At 45.0% G+C, this 20,385-nt stretch overlaps 1 protein-coding gene across 2 annotated transcripts in view; it reads left to right on the forward strand.

Moving 5' to 3' along the window:
• The window catches only part of LOC142568295 (solute carrier family 22 member 6-A-like), a 101,912-nt gene that overhangs the window by 58,215 nt on the left and 23,312 nt on the right, over window positions 1-20,385 (forward strand). For both annotated transcript variants that reach the window (XM_075678285.1, XM_075678284.1), the window contains exons 5-7: window positions 6,156-6,310; window positions 11,604-11,772; window positions 15,847-16,080. In XM_075678285.1, the coding sequence (XP_075534400.1) occupies window positions 6,156-6,310; window positions 11,604-11,772; window positions 15,847-16,080 (558 nt within the window). The remainder of the gene's footprint in view (window positions 1-6,155; window positions 6,311-11,603; window positions 11,773-15,846; window positions 16,081-20,385) is intronic.

A 20,385-nucleotide genomic window follows, 5' to 3' on the forward strand; every position in this document is an offset into this window, starting at 1 on the left:
AATATGTGCTTCTCCAATAGCCTGAGTGTCGGCGCTGGCGTTGGCTTCAACGGAACGTGGGAGCGGCAGCGCAGAGGCCTGAGCTACACCTGAGCACGTTAGCCGAAGTTGATTAGCTGCATTGGTTTGCTGTGGACGTTGGCGCGTGGGTTTTAAATGCGTAATCACTTCTATGCCGACCCAACGAGAAAGTTGCCTTTCACGTAAGACAATGAAAGGCTCATACCTCCGTAAGCAAGCAAAAAGATTCACTGGCTTATACCCATGTAAGGCAGCGGCTAAAGCACTCAACAAAGTGAAGTGAACAGTTCATACATTCATTGAAATCACCCGTATAACACACACAACAGCATACGTTTCAATAAAGAACAAGCTCTAAACAAGCATCCAAACTACCAATAAAGCACTGCATACTCCCCTCAGCAAATGTAGTGGTGGTTTTCCAACAGCTTTGCTAAATTAACACCAAAGGTCATGTGTTCGACTCCCACCAAAGATCGAGGGTTTGAGTGCCTTAATTAATTAATTATGTCTTAATTAAATGTGGTGAAATAACTTTAGCTTAACGGAAATGGTCGTGGGTTTCAGTGCCGTAATGAACTCTCTTTTAATTAAACTTGCCTTATCATGTTTGCTGTTGAACAGATAAGCAAATGACCGATGAGGGTTGATAAGGATTTGTACTGGTTGGATCAAGTTCCATAACATTGATACTGATGCCAAGCGGCATGTAAATGAGCAAGTGGCACAATGCTTACGCGTACTTAGACAACTACTGGACGAGTTTCTGCCGGAATTTTTTTTCCTGCGTTGTTTTTATCGCACATAGTATGCAAGAGATGAGCATGATTTGCAGTGACTGAGCCATGTCGAGACATTGACAAAACCTTTATATTTCTGTACGTAAGCAAAACAAAAGTGCAACTACATAATTATGATGAATAATAAATGCAGAAGGCTACTCTCACACGTGAAACAACTCCAGTGAAACACGGAAATATTTAAGCCATACAATTTTATTTCGGCTAAGCAGCGTAGATCGCTATAGCCACTGATCCACCACAGTGTGTGGAAGGCTACTTGGACACGCCGCTGAACACTTAATCACTTTACACTGATATTCTTTCAAAATACTATCGTCATTAATTTGGCGAAAATTTGCTATTACTGATGAAAATTAAGGCTACGCCTCCTCCCCCTCCCCCCATCTGGCTAGCGTACCTACATTTTTTAGCTCGGCTAGGAAGTATGCGCGCACTGTTTTCTGACTAATTCACTGGTGGACTACCTGACATCTTGATGCAAAATCATTTTAGGTTAGGTCGACACAGGACATGAAACTAATATTTGGTCACCGACCCTCTAGTTAAACAACATTGTTTTTCGAATTACATTTTTAATCTTGCCTGATAATTAGGAAAATTTTAAGGCCCCTTCCGGATAAGCAAAATCTGTTGGTGACGACTTACCTCCTTAAAAAATCTAGGGGTTAGGATAGGCAGTAAATCGCCGAAGGATTGGCGTCATCCTTTGCCACAAGGCACTGCTATGGCAAATATCTTATTGTGGCTTAAACAAATATAGTGCTTGCTGAAGGTATGTAAAGAATCTCAAGTGGGACAAAATTAAAAAGAAATAAAAGTGGGTACTGCTTTGAATTGAAATCAACAGCAGCGCAAGGAAAATGAAAGCTTCTGCTAGGGTCACTCTGCAAGCAAAGGGTCACTAGGGTCACTCCGCATGTAATACCCCGTTACGGGGTCTTTAAGGAATAAAAATGAAATAAAAAATGAAACGCTTTCATTCAAGTTGTCTGTGGCACCACCTCTTGGATGCAATGATAACAGCGTCAGAGGAGCGACTGAGTAAGCCCAATGCCCCCTTCTAGTACACTGTAGCTGCACCGAGATGTGACAACGGTTTTTGCACACAACTAGTGCAGCGCACAATGTGCGCCTCAGCGATAAAATGCAACAAAAAACAAGGAACTCCATGTCCCACTGTTGTGAAATTGTTTATGGCGCTTTAGATGGCGGTCGCAGCATGGAGTGCCACGCGTCGGGCTGTGATTGAGCGATCGTCCGGAAATATCCATTCCTTGCTTCAAGAACGCCGGTTTTGGTGCCATACGACAGGCATCACGTGTGGATTCGGTGTCAGACGTAGATTTGCGCGAAGGGGCGGTAATCTCGATCGACTGCCTTCGGGTATACGAGATACAATCACTTTCGTGCTCGGCACCGGACACGTCAGTGCCTATGGGTGACAGCGTGCGCTGGAGAAATGCTGCTGCATGCATGGAGCACTGTTGCTCTTTGTCCGGTGCCGAATTACACAAAATCTCGCAAAAGTGAGTGTATCTCCGAAAGCAACTAACTGAGGATACTGCTCCACGGCAGTGCTGCCACTGCTGATCGACGCATGCAGTACACTTTGTACTGTCAGCAATGTGGTCCTATATCCTCGCAAGCTTGCCAAAGTAGGCTAATGGAATTTTGACGGTAAAGTTTCGTTCTGCGATGCGTTACTATCTGTGCTCTCATTTCACAACAACGAAGTTATCGCGAAAGCGAATTTTTTTGCGTCCCCCATTGATTTTTGCCCCATTTTTTTGCGTCCCCATTGATTAGTATTAAAGAGCCCCATCTTATTAAAATAATTTTATGTGCAGTGAATTATAGATAGGCTGGATATTATATAAACATATTTGTATGCAGTACATCTTACACATATTATCGTATTTATACGAATCTAGGCCGATAGTTTTTTTCAAATAATCATATTCCAAACTCTAGGGTTGGCTTAGATTCGAAGATTTTAAAAAACGCGCCAGTTTTTCATTGAAACTGCTTAATATGGTGCATAGCTAGCACCATCTAGAAAAGTCAGTATCTCAGCCACTACTAGCCATGCCAGTAGCCAACCGTACACAAGCGAGGTCACCATTTTGACCTGTGTTGTGTCGGTCGCACGACCTACTGTATAAGGGGCGACCTGCGCGTGCGGCGCTGCGCCAGCGCCGCTGATTTGCTTTTGCTTGTGTGGCTTCTTTTAGTTTTCCAAACCGCCGCCGCGAACAGTGGCACTAGTGCTCACCCCCACCTACCCCAACCCCGTGGCCGGCTGCACGCACGGGCAGCAAGCAGCGAGAGCACGGAAGGACGTACGCAAATGCACGCGCGCGCGCGAAACAATCGATTAGCTGAGTGCTTGGTGATCTGTTGGTGTTGCTAGATCTTGATTACCAGATTCTATTTCAGTGACACTGTGATTCTCAGCCCCGTGGGCGCCGGCTTTCGCGTTTGCGGCTTCTTCATGCACGATGGTTTACTTCTGCATACCGTTGTGAAAGTCAAGCGGCCGAGCATCAAGAGGAATTTCATTTCATGAGTTTCCCGTGACCGATGTTAGAAACCAATGGTTGAAACCTGAACAACAACAACAAAAAATATGGCTGGGGCTTAGCTAAGATTAAGCCTGGATATCTCGAAGCGAAAAGGTTCGGTGATGCTTATGGTTTAGCTTATAGTTATGCTTTATGATTTAGCCCATGATTATTCTTACGGTTTAGCTTATGGTTATGCTTTATGATTTAGCCTATGGTTATATATGCTTATGGTTTCACTTATGGATATGCTCTGGTAAGCTTATGGTTATGCTATACGTGTGCCTTGTGTAGTGATGCAAATTGCTTATGAATGATATATACCATAAGTTATGCAGGATTATTAATCTTCTTTATTCATCGTTGTTGGGCACATTGTCTTGCGATTTCTGTACAGCCATAAACACAGCTCTCTGTATCGGTTGTGTCACTCTCTTCTCCTTCCATGTTGAATGCGCACGCCTGTTCTCCGGCAAGCGGTTATATAGTCGGCCTCCGCGAGAAACACGCGCTTGCGGCGAACGTCAAACGACGACGCATAGCGCGCGGCAGTGGCCAGCTGCGCCGACTCCGAACACGCTTACGGAGCCAATTCCGACATACGCCGGCTCGCGTAGTGACTTTCTGTGTAATGGCACAATAAAGCGCCCTTCGAATTTTTCAAGCTAGACTTTCGTTATCATTTGGTAAAGTGGCGTAAATAAATACGTCAATAACAGCACATTTTTACGATTGTGGCATGCACTGCAATTAAAACCACTCACGTTCTGCCGCGCTCTCAACGGCACGTCACTTCAGTGAACGTGCCGAATGCAGCAAAGGAACGCGTGGGCCCTGCAAAGCGGTACGTAGTGCGTTCATTGCGTCCGGCTCGGGACTAGCGAAACCTACGGGAGAATGAAGTGCGGGCGCGCTCAGACCTCGGCTAGCGCAGAAAGTGCGCACCAGACCTTATTGGCACCACAGCACTAACCAACATTTTAGCAGACCATGAGGGGAAAAAAAAAAGCTCTAAGGGATTACACTATTTCAATCCTAGCAGCCGCGCGGCCGCGCCTTCAAAGTAGTTTAAAATTTCATTGCACTGCACAGCGAAGATACCAAATATCTGGGGCATGTATCACATGTATCGACGCGAATTTTTCTAGCCACACCCTGTCAATAATGTGAAATGCCGAGTTTACTGCAGCTCCTCTGCGAATTTTTACCGTCATCGCCGCACTCCTAAAGGCAGGGCCGGAGCGTTTCGGGCGTTGCTGTGAGGGTGAGCACTGGCGGCCTCTACCGGCACGCTTGGTTGCTACTCAATGATCACGTGGTATTTCTTCGGCCGCGCGCTGCCATAGGCGACCACGGGATGCGCAGGTCGCCCTTTATACAGTAGGTCGTGGTCGGTCGTATCGGTGTGCGGCGTGGTGCCACTACAGTGCCACTACAGCAGGAGACGCCACTACAGTGCCTCTTTCAAGTGAAAAGTTGTGATAGCCACAGAGGCATCGTCGAACCTTCAAGCCGGGCGGGACTTCGGCGTCAACGAGAAAAACGTCTATCGTTGGATGAGACGACAGCAGCTTTTAGCGTGTGCCGCAACGAGGATGACATTTAGCGGACCAAAGAAAGGCCGTCGCCACGAAGGGGAGACAGTTTTGTCCGACTTTGTTCGGACACAGAGAGCAGCTGCCCTTCCAGTGACAACACAAGTGCTACAAGCGAAAGCTAGGGAACTTTCGAGGGAGCGAGACCTAATGCCAAAAAATTTCAAAGCCAGCCGGGGCTGGCTTCAGAAATTCGGGAAGCGCTTTGGCTTCAGCCTCCGACGTCACACTTCAATCACCCAGAAGCTGCCAAGCGATTTCGAAGAAAAGCTGATAGCTTTTCAGCGCTACGTGCTGCGAAAGAGAGAAGCAGCAGGCTACAACCTTGGGCAAATCGGCAACGCGGACCAGACAGCTGTGTATTTTGATATAGTGCACTGTTTGAAGGTGACAGTGACAAGGAACACAGCGACGAGTCTATCAGCGACGACGACGTTGAATGAGCTCTGCACATTCAGATTCAATAAATGCTGTCTGCATTTTGTGAACGCTGTCCTCGCTTTTATTGTTCGGCCTAAATTCGAGGAAATATATATATATTTTTTTGTTGGCTTCGGACTTTATGGGGTCGGCTTAGAATCGGCATCGGCGTAGATCCGAGTAAATACGGTATTTGTTTAAATTTCCAGTATTGATGCATTGTGTCGTGCTGCCACATTGTGTTCATGTGTTGGTTTCTTCCTGTGCAACTATGGATCGAAATATGCCAAGCGTCTCAATGTGCTGGCTTGCGCGCGATAAAGGGTGTTAGTCAAAGCAGTGTTGCTCGAGGCCAGATGCCTCAGCCAGCAAGAAAGGCTTTAAAACTGCACTACACAATCACGGTGTACGGTCGTCAGTGCCCCTGTGTCATCTAGATACTTTTCATGCACTTCTTACTTGGCTAAATATAGAAGATTAACCACACAAAATTTTAATTTGTGAAATAAAGCGAGTGAGTTCCTATGAGGAAGCTGTGATTGCATGCTAAAATATGCCATTCGGTCGCTTTCAGCGTGCTTACTCCTGCATTATTTTTTTTTTCGCTTTCACATGCTATCAAATGTATACCTCAAGCACTGTAGGCTGAAATTCCTTGCAGCATAGATGATGTTTTCGGATCGTCTTCATTGTTCTTTTCACTTGTTGCCGTCATTCTAATGCAGTCTTTTTTTTCCCCCGTTCGACACACGCAGGTACGGTCGGCGCTTCGTCTTCTTCGCTTCCAGCTTCGGTTTCATTCTGTTTGCATCCGTGTCCTCGGCATCCCCTTCAGCAACCTGCTACAACAGTCTGCGCTTCATCACTGCCATCTGTGTTGCCGGAATTCAGACGACCGCTGCATCACTATGTGAGCTCCACTCGGCGTCAGCCACATCCTTTTCATTCGCCACCATGGTAATCTACTGTAATAACGCACTTGAATCCCCTGCCATTATGAAGCATCGCTCAGTTGTATACCAACTGTGCATTATTTGTGAGTTCACACGTAGCGCCTAAAGTGTTACAACTCGGATGTCACATCTTTGTAATGTCCATTGAACATCATGCGGTCTTATTTCTGTGCGTTTTAGAAATACCTGAGCGCCGAGTATGTATGTATGTATGTATGTATGTATGTATGTATGTATGTATGTATGTATGTATGTATGTATGTATGTATGTATGTATGTATGTATGTATATACACACACACACACATACACAGCTATTATTTCGTGATTCGTTTGATTACAAATGACAGATATGCACTTACTTGCTCTGTACTTTGTGGCTGAGAAAGATGTGCATAAAAGCCAGTTCACTGGCTTCGTTGGCTACAGCGCGGATAATGCTTGCACTGGGATGACTTCCGACTCTCAGTTCTGTACGTATATAGAGGGAATGTAGGCCCATTATTACAGCGAAGCTGTATAGCTCTACCATCCAAGGGAATTTTCGTGTGTGTGTGGGCCGATCCCGGAGATAGTGCAATACCGGCCCGACCTGCGGCGGAGGTGAAGCAGGCTTTAAGCACTCCCCATACGTGGGCCAATCCTAAAGTCACTGAGCATGTTCTGGTGGGCACTTGGTTATACATGATTACAGCGAAGGCGCCCAATAAAACAATGGACGAAGGAAGGCGACACGGGACAACCATGCAGGTGCTTCGTCCGTTGTTTTATTCAGCGCCTTCGTTGCAACTGTTCCCGAAGATAGTGCCATGCCGGGCCAACCTGTGGCGGAGGCTGAAGCAGGCGGTAAGCACTCCCCATACGTGGGCTGATCCAGAAAATAGGGCAATGCCGGCCGACCCGCAGCGGAGGTGAAGCAGGCGTTAAGCACTCCCCATACATGGGCTGATCCCGAAGATAGGGCAATGCCGGCCGACCTGCAGCGGAGGTGAAGCAGGCGTTAAGCACTCCCCATACATAGGCTGATCCCGAAGATAGGGCAGTGCCGGCCCGACCCGTGGCGGAGGTGAAGCAGGCGTTAAGTACTCCCCATACGTGGGCCGATACCGAAGATAGGGCAATGCCGGCCGACCCGCAGCGGAGGTGAAGCAGGCGTTAAGCACTCCCCATGCGTGGGCCAATTCCGAAGATTGTGCAATACCTGCCCGACCTGTAGCGGAGGGGACACAGGCGTTAAGCACTTCCCATACGTGGGCCAATCCCGAACATAGTGCAATGCCGGGCCAACCTGCAGCGGATGTGCAGTTCGCCATTAAGGGGCCCACACACACAGCTTAGCTGGTCATCCCTCTTCACAGAGTGGAAGGGCACTGAGATTTTTATAAAGTAATTGTCACATGAGCACTTCATGCCGGGGGCTGTATGGCTCACGTTTTATTGCGATGACATTTGTGGTCCTGCATAAATTGCGGAGTAGTAGTGACGCTGGATTATATGGCAACTTTTCAGATTCACACTCAATTAATTTTGTATGAGCTTCTCTGGCTGCCCTCCGTGCATTTCGCCTATCAGGAAGAGCTTGCAGAAGCTTCAGAAGGGAGCTATAATGCACGATGTTCTGTGTTTCTCCTGAAGAAGAAAGACTCCACTCACGTGAGCTACGTTTGACTCTACATACAAAAGCTGCACATCCATAGCAGACACTACGTATCTGCCTTGTCTGGAATACTGTATTTTGCCGAAAAATGAAAGCTGTCTCCCTAAAGAAAGGGGGGGGGGGTTGCTAGTTTACAACACCTTTGTAAACCATTTGCAATAAAGCTACCTTAATTTAACGCTCCAGTCATGCATTCAGGTACATAAGCTTATCATGCTTTGTCTGCAAACATCATCGTCTGCACTGCATAACCAAAACTATGCGTTACTGCGGCATTACTATGCAGCCTTCATTGTTGTTCACACAGTGTACAGACGTAGTGCCACCACGTTATATACGCTTTGATTTGTAGCAGAGCACACAGAGATGCGACCATTTTTTTTTTGCCAGTGTTTTTGTAAGTACTATGGGTGCACTTGACCTCCGATTCTCAATTTAATTGGCGCGGTTGCTCTGTTTACGTTATTGTTGCAGCGTGGCCAAGCAGTGCCTGTCACTTTTACGCGTAGAAAGCGGTTAGGAGAATCCACCTGCACTTCAGTTGCCGCAGCATAAGTAGTCATTTTTTTTTGTAGTTTAGTACCAAGTTCTGACCTCTGAAACTGTTTCACCCATTCCCCACAGATTAATCTAAGAGCCTGGGCCCATATTCAGAAAAAGCTCTTATGTTCCAATGGTTTGTAAGAGAAAATTTCAGCCAATCCTGATGCTGGACATATCCTTAACGAAGGTGGCCATCCAATGGCAAAAAACACTTACGTACAAAAATTTCGTGAATTTGGCTCCTGAATTATTTCTTATTTACAATATGAATGGCATTCATGCTGGCATTAACTCTTCATTGCGTGACTATTCGGGGCTGTCAGAGACATATATAACCTAGTCGGCTAACTTGCCTGAACGGAGATAAATGAATTACGACAGGACTTACACAGAATAAAATGGTGCATTGATTATCAGGAGCCATATTCACAAAGATTTCAGTTCATAAATGGGCCCTGCTATTTGCCGACCACGTTCGTTAATACTCTCCGAGTATCAGGATTGGCTGAAATTGGGTTTTATGAAGAATTCTAGCCTAAGTAATTTCCCTGAATACGGGCCTGTATTCTATTAACACATAATAAGACCGACCTTTTGGTGTTTGTTTTTATGCAATGACATGATCTCGTATAAATTTTAAAAAGGCAGTCATGCATTGAACCAGTGGTATCTTTTAAGTACCATATTTACTCGCATAATGAACGCACTCACGTAATGAATGCAGCCCCCACTTTTCCAATCAAGAAGTATGTTTTTTCTTTTTTTCGCATAATGATCGCACCCCAAACTTGGTGCCATGAAGTAGGAGACACATGGTAGCTAGGATTCAGCATCTGCTATGGCGTCCGGCGAGTGCGATTGTGTCCGATGCCTGGAAAGGCCTTCACATATTACTAGCCCATGCATAACTGCCCATCCACTCATGTTAAATAGGCAGTGGGAGGCATGGCTTGCAGATGAGGGAAAGGAGAGCCAAGTGGCTCTCCTGGACCATGCCCAGCGAGCCGCTCGCGCCAGCGGGGAGCCCTGGACTATAAGGGCCAAACCACGCTCGCCTACATTTCTTTTTGAAAAATAGTTTCTTTCCTTCCTTGCCTTCTTCCAAGGCCGTATCGGATGCTGAATCGTGCCGTGTCTCCTACTTTTATTTTGATAGCAATTATATGGATGCTCCCGGCACATTTTTGCAGTCGTCGTCACATGCTGCATGGTGTAGGTGTGAGCAAAAGCACGAGAGGGAAGACGATGATTGCGGCTCAATCTCGTGCCCTCTTTTGTCTGCGTATTGCACAACTGTGTACTGCACCACTGCGTACAACTGCGTATTGCACAACCACGCTCGAGGAGCGCCGGCAGTCACGGCTCAATCTCCCACGTACAAGGGAGGAAAGCGGGAAGGTAACACGCAGTCTTCCGTCGCGCGCATGGCGCCAGATGGAGTGGAGGGAGGAGGGCGGGGAGACATTTTACTCTGGCAGCAACTGCACATTGCGGGGCCACGGCGCAACCTATCTTCAAAGCGATCTGTGTCATGGGCTGAGTCAATGGCAGCTCATACTTTTGTGAGTGCTGCGGTCTCACCATTCAGTTTGTGTTGAAGTGAATGTCTGCAAGGTAGTGCGGCCAATGAGACTACTCTCCTTGCTTCGTCTAGCTGTCTACACATTTGCAATTGCAACCGATGATTCGCATTTCGGGCGAAGCCAACTTCTCTTTAGAGGTGGCCGCGGAAAAAAGAAATCGCTCAAAATTTTACTCCGCACAATGAACACACCCCCCAACTTTGTGCATATTTCTCTAGAAAAAAAGTGCATTCATTACGCGAGTAAATACAGTACCTATGCATAAATATATTTACTGATAGCTATGTAATGTATATTCTAATCATGTTTATACCAACACAAACGAAATGCTTGGCTTTGTTCGCCTTTCACTTCTTGTATTTTGTCTTTTCTGGTGAGTTTTGTATTCTTTTTGTGTTTGTGCATCCTTTTACTTTCTTTGCAGTATATCACAATGCAAATGGTTTCTATTGCAATTCATAGCGACTTGACTGTAATTTGTACTTGTTTTTTGTATAAAAGTGTTCTATGTATTTGCCATGCACTGCATTCTTGATTTCACCTTTTCCCTTTCTCCAACACCTATTTAATGCCTTAATGGGTATTTAGAGTAAATAAAAAAAGATATTTAAATTATGAAAGCCATTCTCATCTGTCTGCAAGTTTGTATTTGATGTAGTTCGTGGAGGTCTGCCTTCCTTTAAACCAATTTTGTCCATCACTTCTTTCTAAATAATGTGCGGCCGAGTTCATACAATGTTTCATTCAGGATATATCTTTGCTGTTTACAATTCATGGTTGGCTGGCACCTGTTATTACGAACAGTTATGGCCTAAGAACCCTTCTCGTGAATACGGGACTTGAGATCCAATGGACAAAATTAAGACCACTTCTGCGAGCAAGGAGACCTGCCATTAGAAATACTTTGATTGTGGTCTCTACAACATATCAATAACTGTCTGCAGATCTGTCAAACACATCATATGCACGCACAGTTTGTGCATGCAACTTTTGCACTTATGTGAGTATATGTTGCATTATTCTTGGCCCACATTTGCAAAAACGATCTTACCCTAAAACTGACTGTAAGAAAATATTTCACCCAACGGTGGTGTTCAACATATTATTACCAAAGGCAGCCAGCCAATGGCAATAAAAAAAATTATCACATAGCAATGAACAGTTTTGTGAATTCAGCCCCTGGGCACTAATGTCCAAAATACCCATACTATAGGAATTGTTCATTAGAGTGAATTCTAGGCAATCCTAATGCTGGGCATATTACTAGCATATACTGACGACCAATGGCAAAGTACACTTAGAAGCGTAAACCTTCGTGAAGTCGGCTCCTGGCTCTCTGCTTTTAATGGAAGCTTCTCGGTAGGTTGCCAAGTATATATAAAAATAAGGTTTCAATCTGTTCCTATGTCATGTCTATTGCACTTCTCTTCTGCCTCGCATGTTTCAATGTATGGTGCATGACGCGCAGTCACGGAAATCGTTGAGCCGCGTCACCGCACTCTGCTCAATGTGGGCTTCTCGCTGGGATTCACTCTGCCGACACTACTTCTACCGGGAGTGGCGTACCTTGTGGGCAGCTGGAAGTATCTCCAACTCGTTGCGGGTCTCAGCGGCTTCATGCTCATCCCGTTCATATTGTGAGTTTGTCCGCGGGCTCCTATAAATGGTGTTGCCGTCGCACTGGGCAGTGCTGAATAAGCATTTTATCTTGTGCATGAATGCTCCAGCAAAGTTCATTCACCTAGTTTGTCTTCAGGGCAACTTTCCATCTTCTATACTTATTGGCCAGTTTAAAAAAAGATTCGATTTATTGAATTGGTGTGACTGAGATGCCATCATGTATGAGAAGGCTTTGTTAGAAAGAGCCTTCACGCTGCTGTGTGGCGTAAAGAATCAACATAAACTGAATTGCCTACAGCTGTGAGTGAACTAGAGTGCGAATTTTACGTTTCCATGTTGTCCAGTAGCATCCTGGAGTACGACTCTAGAGCATATAGACAAGGACTGAAGAAAGCACACTAAAAACATAGTGCCGTGTCTGTGTCTTTCATGTGCCTTCTTGTGTCCTCTTCTATATGCACTACAATCGTACTCCAAGATGTCATACCATCAAGCCCGCATTGCAGCACGTGTTGTTCAGAGCGTGCGACATTCTGCGATCCTGTCTTAGACACAAAGTGCGTAGACTCTACACCATATTCAGTAAATGGATAGGCTAATGATAATGCATTAGATTCCTAAACATTCATGTGTAGAAGTGTCCTCTTACATTCATATTTTTCGGGGGTTTATGTTTTAATTTTAGCAGTTGGTTTATATATGCGAATGGCAATGGGGGGGGGGGGGGTCAGCCAACGTCATTCTTTAGAAAGATCAATTCAGGCATCCTGCATTTCACCTAAGACTTATTTCTACAGATTATTCAGAGATAGCCTGTAATTAATCTACAATGAATTCTTATAAACTTTACCTTTCCACTGCTGATAAATGTATCATATAGTTGCATAGCTTTATTAGTACGCACTGGAAACAGCGCTGAAGAAGAGTCAAGACAGTAGGATGATGATCTGTGCATTTTCTCTTTTGATGCGAAAGCATCAAATGGCCCATTGAGGCCCGCATGTGACCTCGTGTCACAGTCAACGAGAATTTAGGCACCATTTCACTGCTACAGGTGCCAGCAAGATGCCAGAAAGAGCCTTCACGCTGCTGTGTGGTGTAAAGAATCAACGTAAACTGAATTGCCTACAGCTGTGAGTGAACTAGAGTGCAAATTTTACATTTCTATGTTGTCCAGTAGCATCCTGGAGTACGACTCACTTTGTGTCTAAGACAGGATCGCAGAATGTCGCACGCTCTGAACAGCACGTGCTGCAATGCGGGCTTGATGGTATGACATCTTGGAGTACGATTGTTGTGCATATAGAAGAGGACACAAGAAGGCACATGAAAGACACAGACACGGCACTTTTTAGTGTGCCTTCTTCAGTCCTTGTCTATATGCTCTAGAGTCGTACTCCAGGATGCTACTGGACAACATGAAAACATAAAATTCGCACTCTAGTTCACTCACAGCTGTAGGCAATTCAGTTTATGTTGATTCTTTACGCCACACAGCAGCGTGAAGGCTCTTTCTGGCATCTTGCTGGCATCTGTAGCAGTGAAATGGTGCCTAAATTCCCATTGACTGTGACACAAGGTCACATGCGGGCCTCAATGAAGTAGGGCAGGCGAAAGGGTACACTGCTGCCACGCTGACGTTGCATGATGGGGGAGGGCATCGCCGCGATGCCACTTCACCCTTGTTCTCACTTTCAGAAGCCTGTGTCATCCGTGCGTACCTTGTCTGTGCAAGCTCTTGCCTGCGTTCTAACTTTGTCTTGGTAATCGCTATAAAGAAATTATTGTATAAAAAAGAACGAAATAAATTCGAAAGGAAGAACGTTGGCATGAGTTTCGAACCTACAACCCCATGCTCAGAAGCCAAGTGTCTTACCAACTTGGCTGAACCAGCGCTTCCTAGATGGGAGGCCTGTGCACTCTGCTTTATGACATCGTGCTGTTTGGACCGAAATTTCTGTTGCAAAGCCCATCGTGACAAAAGCAGTAATGTAAAGATCACTGCGGATTACTCAGGAGCGTGCCCATTAGATTCTATGGCAGTCAGGCAAGGTAGCACGGCGTCACGGATCGAAGTTCACTGGCCTTCTGCTATCTAGGAGGCATTGGCCAAGCATCTGAACATGCTCGCTTGCTCAAGAGGAGTTCATAACTTGAAGGACCACACAGGAGTGTTCAATCGGACATTAATGATTTCTCACTCACAACTCGTAAGAAGTGCTTAGTAAGTGTCCTCGGATTTTTTTTTTCTAGTCGCTGTACTATATAATTACCATGAACAAGGACAAGGGGAACCGACGGGCTCAATTTGCTTTACTTAAAACCACATTTATCGAACAGAAGGTATAATTCAATATCGATGTCATGTCGCATCTTTTACGAAAAGAACTGGCTCACCGGCTTATAGAATTTGAAGTAGTTAGCCAATGGATGGAAATTTTACGAATCCCAGGTGATCCAAATTTCTGGACTGCCCCACTACGGCATGCCTCATAATCAGATTGTGGTTTCGGCACATAAAACCTCATACATAATTAATTTTTTTTGTTTTAATTTTACGAGAAAGAAATGCAAAAAACAATTTTTTCGTCATTGCTCAGCACATCAAGCACCCCGTCAAACGGTTAATGCCTTCAACAAAGTTATGTGTGTAGCTATACTGAGCGCGTCAAACTGAAATGAAGCCACATTCAGAATGTATAGAGGGTTCTCTTTAACCACTGCACCATGACAGAGCTTTTTTTCCTTGCCACCGGTGAACAGAACTGGCAAAAACACGTCGCACATCCAAATGTGTACCCGGTGACTGAATTAGATATACTTATAATTATGAACCAGTTATCTAGTGTGCATTGTTTTACAGTTGATGTTTTGCTGGTTGCGTTATTGCAGAGTTGCTTTACAAACACAAGCACTCTTAATTGTTACATTGTTTCAGAATGCATATGCATTGTTTCAGAATGCATAATGGTTTCAGCGCCAGAACATAGGGAACAGGGAGAGCAGACAGAACAAGTACTGGGCATCAACTGAAAGATTACAACGCAACAATTTCAAGCTTTACACAAATCTTCAGAGCTGTTCAAGTTATGACTCATAAGATTTAGTAAGCACTGGCTGATCATATCCTGCGCATACTAGCACTGCAAATACTGCTGCAGAAATAAGTAATATTTATCAGATTAGATTATTCCTCTGGGATTATAAAAGCAGAGGAAGCATTAGTAAGGACCGCATCATTTGCAGTATATGATAAATATTATGACTTTCAGCAGTGGTGTTCCTGCGGAGCTTGTTAATGTGCGCAGAGTTAATATGCAGTGTTTAAATACTGTTATGTGTCAACACTTCCACGGGGCCAGCATAGCCTATGCATTTCTTGAGCTCAATTTTATTACTTTCTTATCATCCACCTTTCACGACCGGCCGATTCCGCTGACAATGTGGACAGAGCCCTGCTCGAACCACTGAGAAAGTGTGAAAAAAAGAAAAATCAGTAGAATCGCTACATTTTCTCGGCCCAGATTTGAGAATCTGTGTAGAGCTTGAAATTGTGTGCAGTAAACTTTCAGCTGACATAGGACACTTGTGTCTGCTCTTCTCATTGCTTGTGCCATAGCGCTGAATCAACTATTCATTCTAAAGCAGCTCACAGGGGACATAAGGGTAAGGGCTCATTCACACGGGCAATTGACAGAGATCACGCACCCGACCACGATTGGCGATCAATGAGTGACTCACGGCGACCAGTGTTCACACTGGCAAACGTGACCTGCCCTTAGCCACACTGAAATGTCTTGCACTTCGGGCCATTCACATCTTCACACACTGTGATCGCAACGTACAGTAAGTGTCAGCGTATACCGACTTGCTGCTTCTACGCTGTTGGTCGATTTTGTAGGCTTGCGACTGCCAGTCACAATGCTGAAAAATCGTGTGAGCAGTGAGCAATTGACCCAAAACGAACGTTTTTCGACCAAAGCGGCTATTTGCAGTTAATTTGGTTGCACGACCGCTGCGAGTTGCCAATGCAAATGAGCCCAGAATCGTGACCTTATACCGTGTCCTGTCACCTCTTGGCTGCCATGCAGCATTGTGCAGGAGTCTCCACGCTGGCTGTTGTCCACCCACCATGAGAAGCAGGCCCGTGCAGCCATCCTCAAAATTCTGCGCATCAACGGACGCCCGGTGCCTAACATGGAGACCACCATGCGAGAGCTGGTGGAGAAATCTGAGGCCGACGCCCAACTCGCTTCCACGAGTCCTGTTGAGATCTTCAGGCATAGGCGGCTGCTGCGTAACACCCTCTGCCTCTTCATCTTATGGTGTGTAACATATAGACTCACGCCTACACATTTGGGAAATTTTGTTCAGTGTATGTGTCCAACACCGTATATATACATGGTGGAGATTGCCAAAAAACTGATGTTTCCAGCCTTTAGTTGGGGTGCTCTCTTTCAAATTATAGCCGTGGACTTAGTGGCTGCTTGCATTCAACACCTCATGTGCATGGCTGAGCACATGTAAAGGATATATAGATTTTTTGTCATCTTTCATTATTCCTCTGCTTTGTAATTGTCTTTTCTAGCTTTTCTGTTGTACCATGCTTTCATGTACAGCAACTTTCAGCAGATATAATTATTTGCATGCTATTGTCAATCGCACATTTGAAAAATTGCAAATTTGACATTGAAGTGCCCACGTAACCTGCAGGATGCAAGCGCACGAGCAGACTTGGAAATGTCCATCGTGCCCAGTAAAACTTGAAAGAGAATCTGGAATTGACTTGTACTGAAAAAATAGAATGAACAAGATAACCACTAAGGTCGCATAGGGTTCTGTGTGGATTTCAATTTTTTTTGTCCGTGTAAACTTTTGTGCTGCTACCGCGAGAATATACTTTATCAGCTAATTATAACCCAACAGTCCACTATACATATCTTTACAGTTGGCTCAAATGCCATTGCAAATAATTATATAAAGCAAGCATACATTTTTCCTGATGTGAAAACACCTGAGAGAAATACGATAATGGTACTTGAAAATTAAGTTACAATAAGGGACAATCAAGAAAAATATTGAGCTGCGTTAGGTGGATAGATTACTTATGTAGCAGTCTATTGTCATTGTCTCCCGACTCTATTGTGCAGAAAATTGCAACGGAATGTCCTGCTGCCGCCCATCTAATTTGAATCAGCCACACCAATTCGGGCGAGTTGACATAATGCCCACGTCGTCTTCCTCTTTGCCGCTGTATCAAAATCACTGCCACCACATGATAGGTACTATTACCCAAAATAGGTGGCGCCTCTCCGGTTTTCTATTTTTGGCATTTTCTCGCTTGCAAAAGCTCTGTTCTCACTAAGAATGATGAATATGTTTTTACAGAAGCCTAATATTTCGATCGGACTCGATTTATTATTTTCCTTCAGTGTCCCTTAAATGATGTGACTCGACATGCTAAAACCACAATATGATTGTGAGGCAAGCCGCAGTGGAGGGCTCTGGAATAATTTTGGATGCTCGTGCATCATGCATCTGCATGATACACGGGCACTTTTGCATTTCACCCCATTGGAATGTGACTGCCGCAGCTGGGATCAATCCCACTGGTAAAAGTGCAATTACATGCAATGCTGTAGGGGCAAGTAACAAAATTATTTTTAAAAATTATGGCGTTTAACATGCCAGAACCACGATCTGATTACGAGGCACGCTATCTGCAGTGGGGGACACTGGAATAATTTTTATCACCTGGGTTTGGTTAACCTACCCCTAAATCTAAGTACACGAGTGTTCTTGCATTCTGACCCCATCGAAATGAGGCCACCACAGCCGGGATCAAAGCTTCAACTTCAAGCTCAGCAGCGCAACGCCATAGTCGCTAAGCTACCACGGCCGGTAAGGCGAATAACAAAGATGGATTCGCAAATTGCAGAGTTTTTTTTTCCTTGCCACCGGTGGACAGAACTTGCAAAAACACATCGCACATCCAAATGTGTACCCCGTGACTGAATGAGATATACTTATAATTATGAACCGGTTATCTAGTGTGCATTGTTTTACAGTTGATCGTATTGCTGGTTACGTTATCGCAGAGTCGCTAACAAACACAATCACTCTTAATTGTTGCATTGTTCCAGAATGCATAATGTTTTCAGCGCTAGAACATAGGGGACAGGGAGGGTAGACAGAACAAGCACTGGGCATCAACTGAAAGATTACAATGCACCAATTTCAAGCTTTACACAAATCTTCAGAGCTGTTCAAGGTTCGACTCATAACATGTAGTAAACACTGCCACTTAACCAGGAAAAAGAATAACGACAGAAAATATACATTTCTTGGGTAAAGGGGGATGCGCAGCTTTAACGTGACAAGTTTTTTTATTGCACATTTTTTAACCAATGAACAAGCCGTCTCATTATGTCTATTATAACACCGTCTTATTATTTGGTGTTGAACTGTGTTGTCACATTAGACACAAGTGTAAGCAAGATTGCTCTGTGGGCATGCGACGTACACATGCAAAAAAGAAAGGCCACCAATTGTCAGGCTCTCTTTATTTTTGAGATTCGAGAACCTTCGAGATTTGCAACCTTTATGATTCACTTTTGTTTCCTAATGTAGTTTCCAAAGTAGGCCCCCAATGCGTTCCGTTATGTGCTTTCGCAGTAGCCCCCGAAAGTGTTGCGGGCTCCCCAATTTTTGCAACATGCACTTGAGACAAGCCAACGCACGTGTCCTTTTATATACAAGTAGCGAGCCCTCTCCCATGACGTCACGAACCGCTATTCACGCCGTGTCACAGTTGCACCGAGCCCCCCTCTCCAGTGACGTCACGAACTGTTAGGCGCGCCACGCGAGCTAGGTGCTCCTTCGTCTTGCTGATAACACCTGCATAACACCTGCTGGTATGGAGTAGAGGTAACACCTCTGGCTCTCACTGCAAAGCTTCCTCGGGATAGCCTGGGTTCGAATCCACCTGTGGGCAAGTGCATCCTCAATTTTCTTTTCAAATGTCTTAGTTTATTATACCTGGATATGCCTACATAACCACTTTCCATACATTATCTATGACAAGTGAACATACATTATATTAGACAAGTGGACTTGTCTTGAAAAAGACAAGTCCACGTGCAGGGTGTCTACCAACCGGGAAAACCGGAAATTCTCAGGGATTTTGAGTAGCCTGGAAAAACTCAGGGAAAACTCAGTGAATTTGTGCCCCTATCAGGGAAAATTAGCTATAATTTTATTGAAATGGTCGAAAGTCGCGGTAACGCTGGCTCGAGTAACAGACAGGAATCTTAATGAATCGTCTTTGACGTCCTGTCGTCGGCTGGAGGAGTTGCCAGTGTACAGTCAATGAACGACTTTCCGGATTCCCGATGATTTGGATGGCTTCGCAGCACCACCACGTACCTCAGAGTGAATGTATCAAAACTTCTGAAATTTCGGACGCAAGAACTCTTCGCCGTCCGATTTTCCGAACGTTTTGCCGTGACCGCAGGTCCAAAACGGCAATAATCAAAGCCACCACCGCTGCCATTCTGATTACCTCGCCGCCTCGAACCGGCGCTCTCGCACGCAGATCCGCTGGCAGCCGTAGCCACCACTGCGGCAATGCTAGCCCTAGCTGCTTCGACGTTCGCTATGAAGCTTCTTGCCATTGGGTGCTGAGTTTTTTATTGAAAGAATTAGGTGCTGTCAGCAATGGCATGGACTCCGCCTTTGTGGTCCTCGCGATTGGCTTAGAAGCTTGGAAAGCACAGCGTGTTGTATAATGGCTGGTTCCCAAAATTCAGCTTCGCCTCTACACATAAATGTTACTTGGTGAAGCATACGCAAAAATATTGCAGTGAAGCATAACAAGTGTGGGAAGGGGCTATTGCCACGGGACACAGTATGTATTGCTTAATTATACACGCGTGCAGCCGGTATTTCCTGTCACAGTACGAGCACCACTATATTTATTACGTGTACCGACAGGCTTTCGGAGTGTTTTCGAATGTGCCTGTGGCGGTTTGAGCCCTTAAGGGCAGTAAATGACATGCATTTATTTTTTTCAACTGGCCGATTTTTCGCACGCTTTTGCACTCCCTAAGGAGCTCAAAAAATTGGACGTGGATTTTGCAACTGACCAAGAAGATGATTCAAATGGTCCGTGTGGCGAACGAGTGGTGGAAGGAGGACAAGAACAGAAAGGATCTACACACTGAGGAATGAACAGGAAAGGAAGTGTGCTGCCGCCGTTTTGAAGGAGCTTGAGATCAAAGAAAAAAGTGTTGGCTGTTGCCGAGATGCAGGTGTCCCTTCTCCAAACCAAAATAAACGCTTTAAAGCAGTAAAACACAACACTGAGGCGTCGTACGCAGGCTGAGAGTATGTCAGGACAGTTGAGGTTGACTTACGAGCTGTTGAGAGAGTATCTTAATTGTGACAAAGTTCGGGCCTCATACCACTGAGCTTGCTATCAGTTGATAGAAATAGCTCATATTTGAAAATATTTGCTTCTGTATGCGTCTCCTTTTTATTGGTATTTAAGAATGTCCGACTCCATTTGAAATTTTTTTCGAAGACATTTTATTTGCTGTGCATTTTACTCACCCATCCCTTCTGTTCTCTTT

The sequence above is a fragment of the Dermacentor variabilis genome, unplaced genomic scaffold, assembly GCF_050947875.1.
Source record: "Dermacentor variabilis isolate Ectoservices unplaced genomic scaffold, ASM5094787v1 scaffold_18, whole genome shotgun sequence".
Classification (NCBI taxonomy): Eukaryota; Metazoa; Arthropoda; class Arachnida; order Ixodida; family Ixodidae; genus Dermacentor; species Dermacentor variabilis.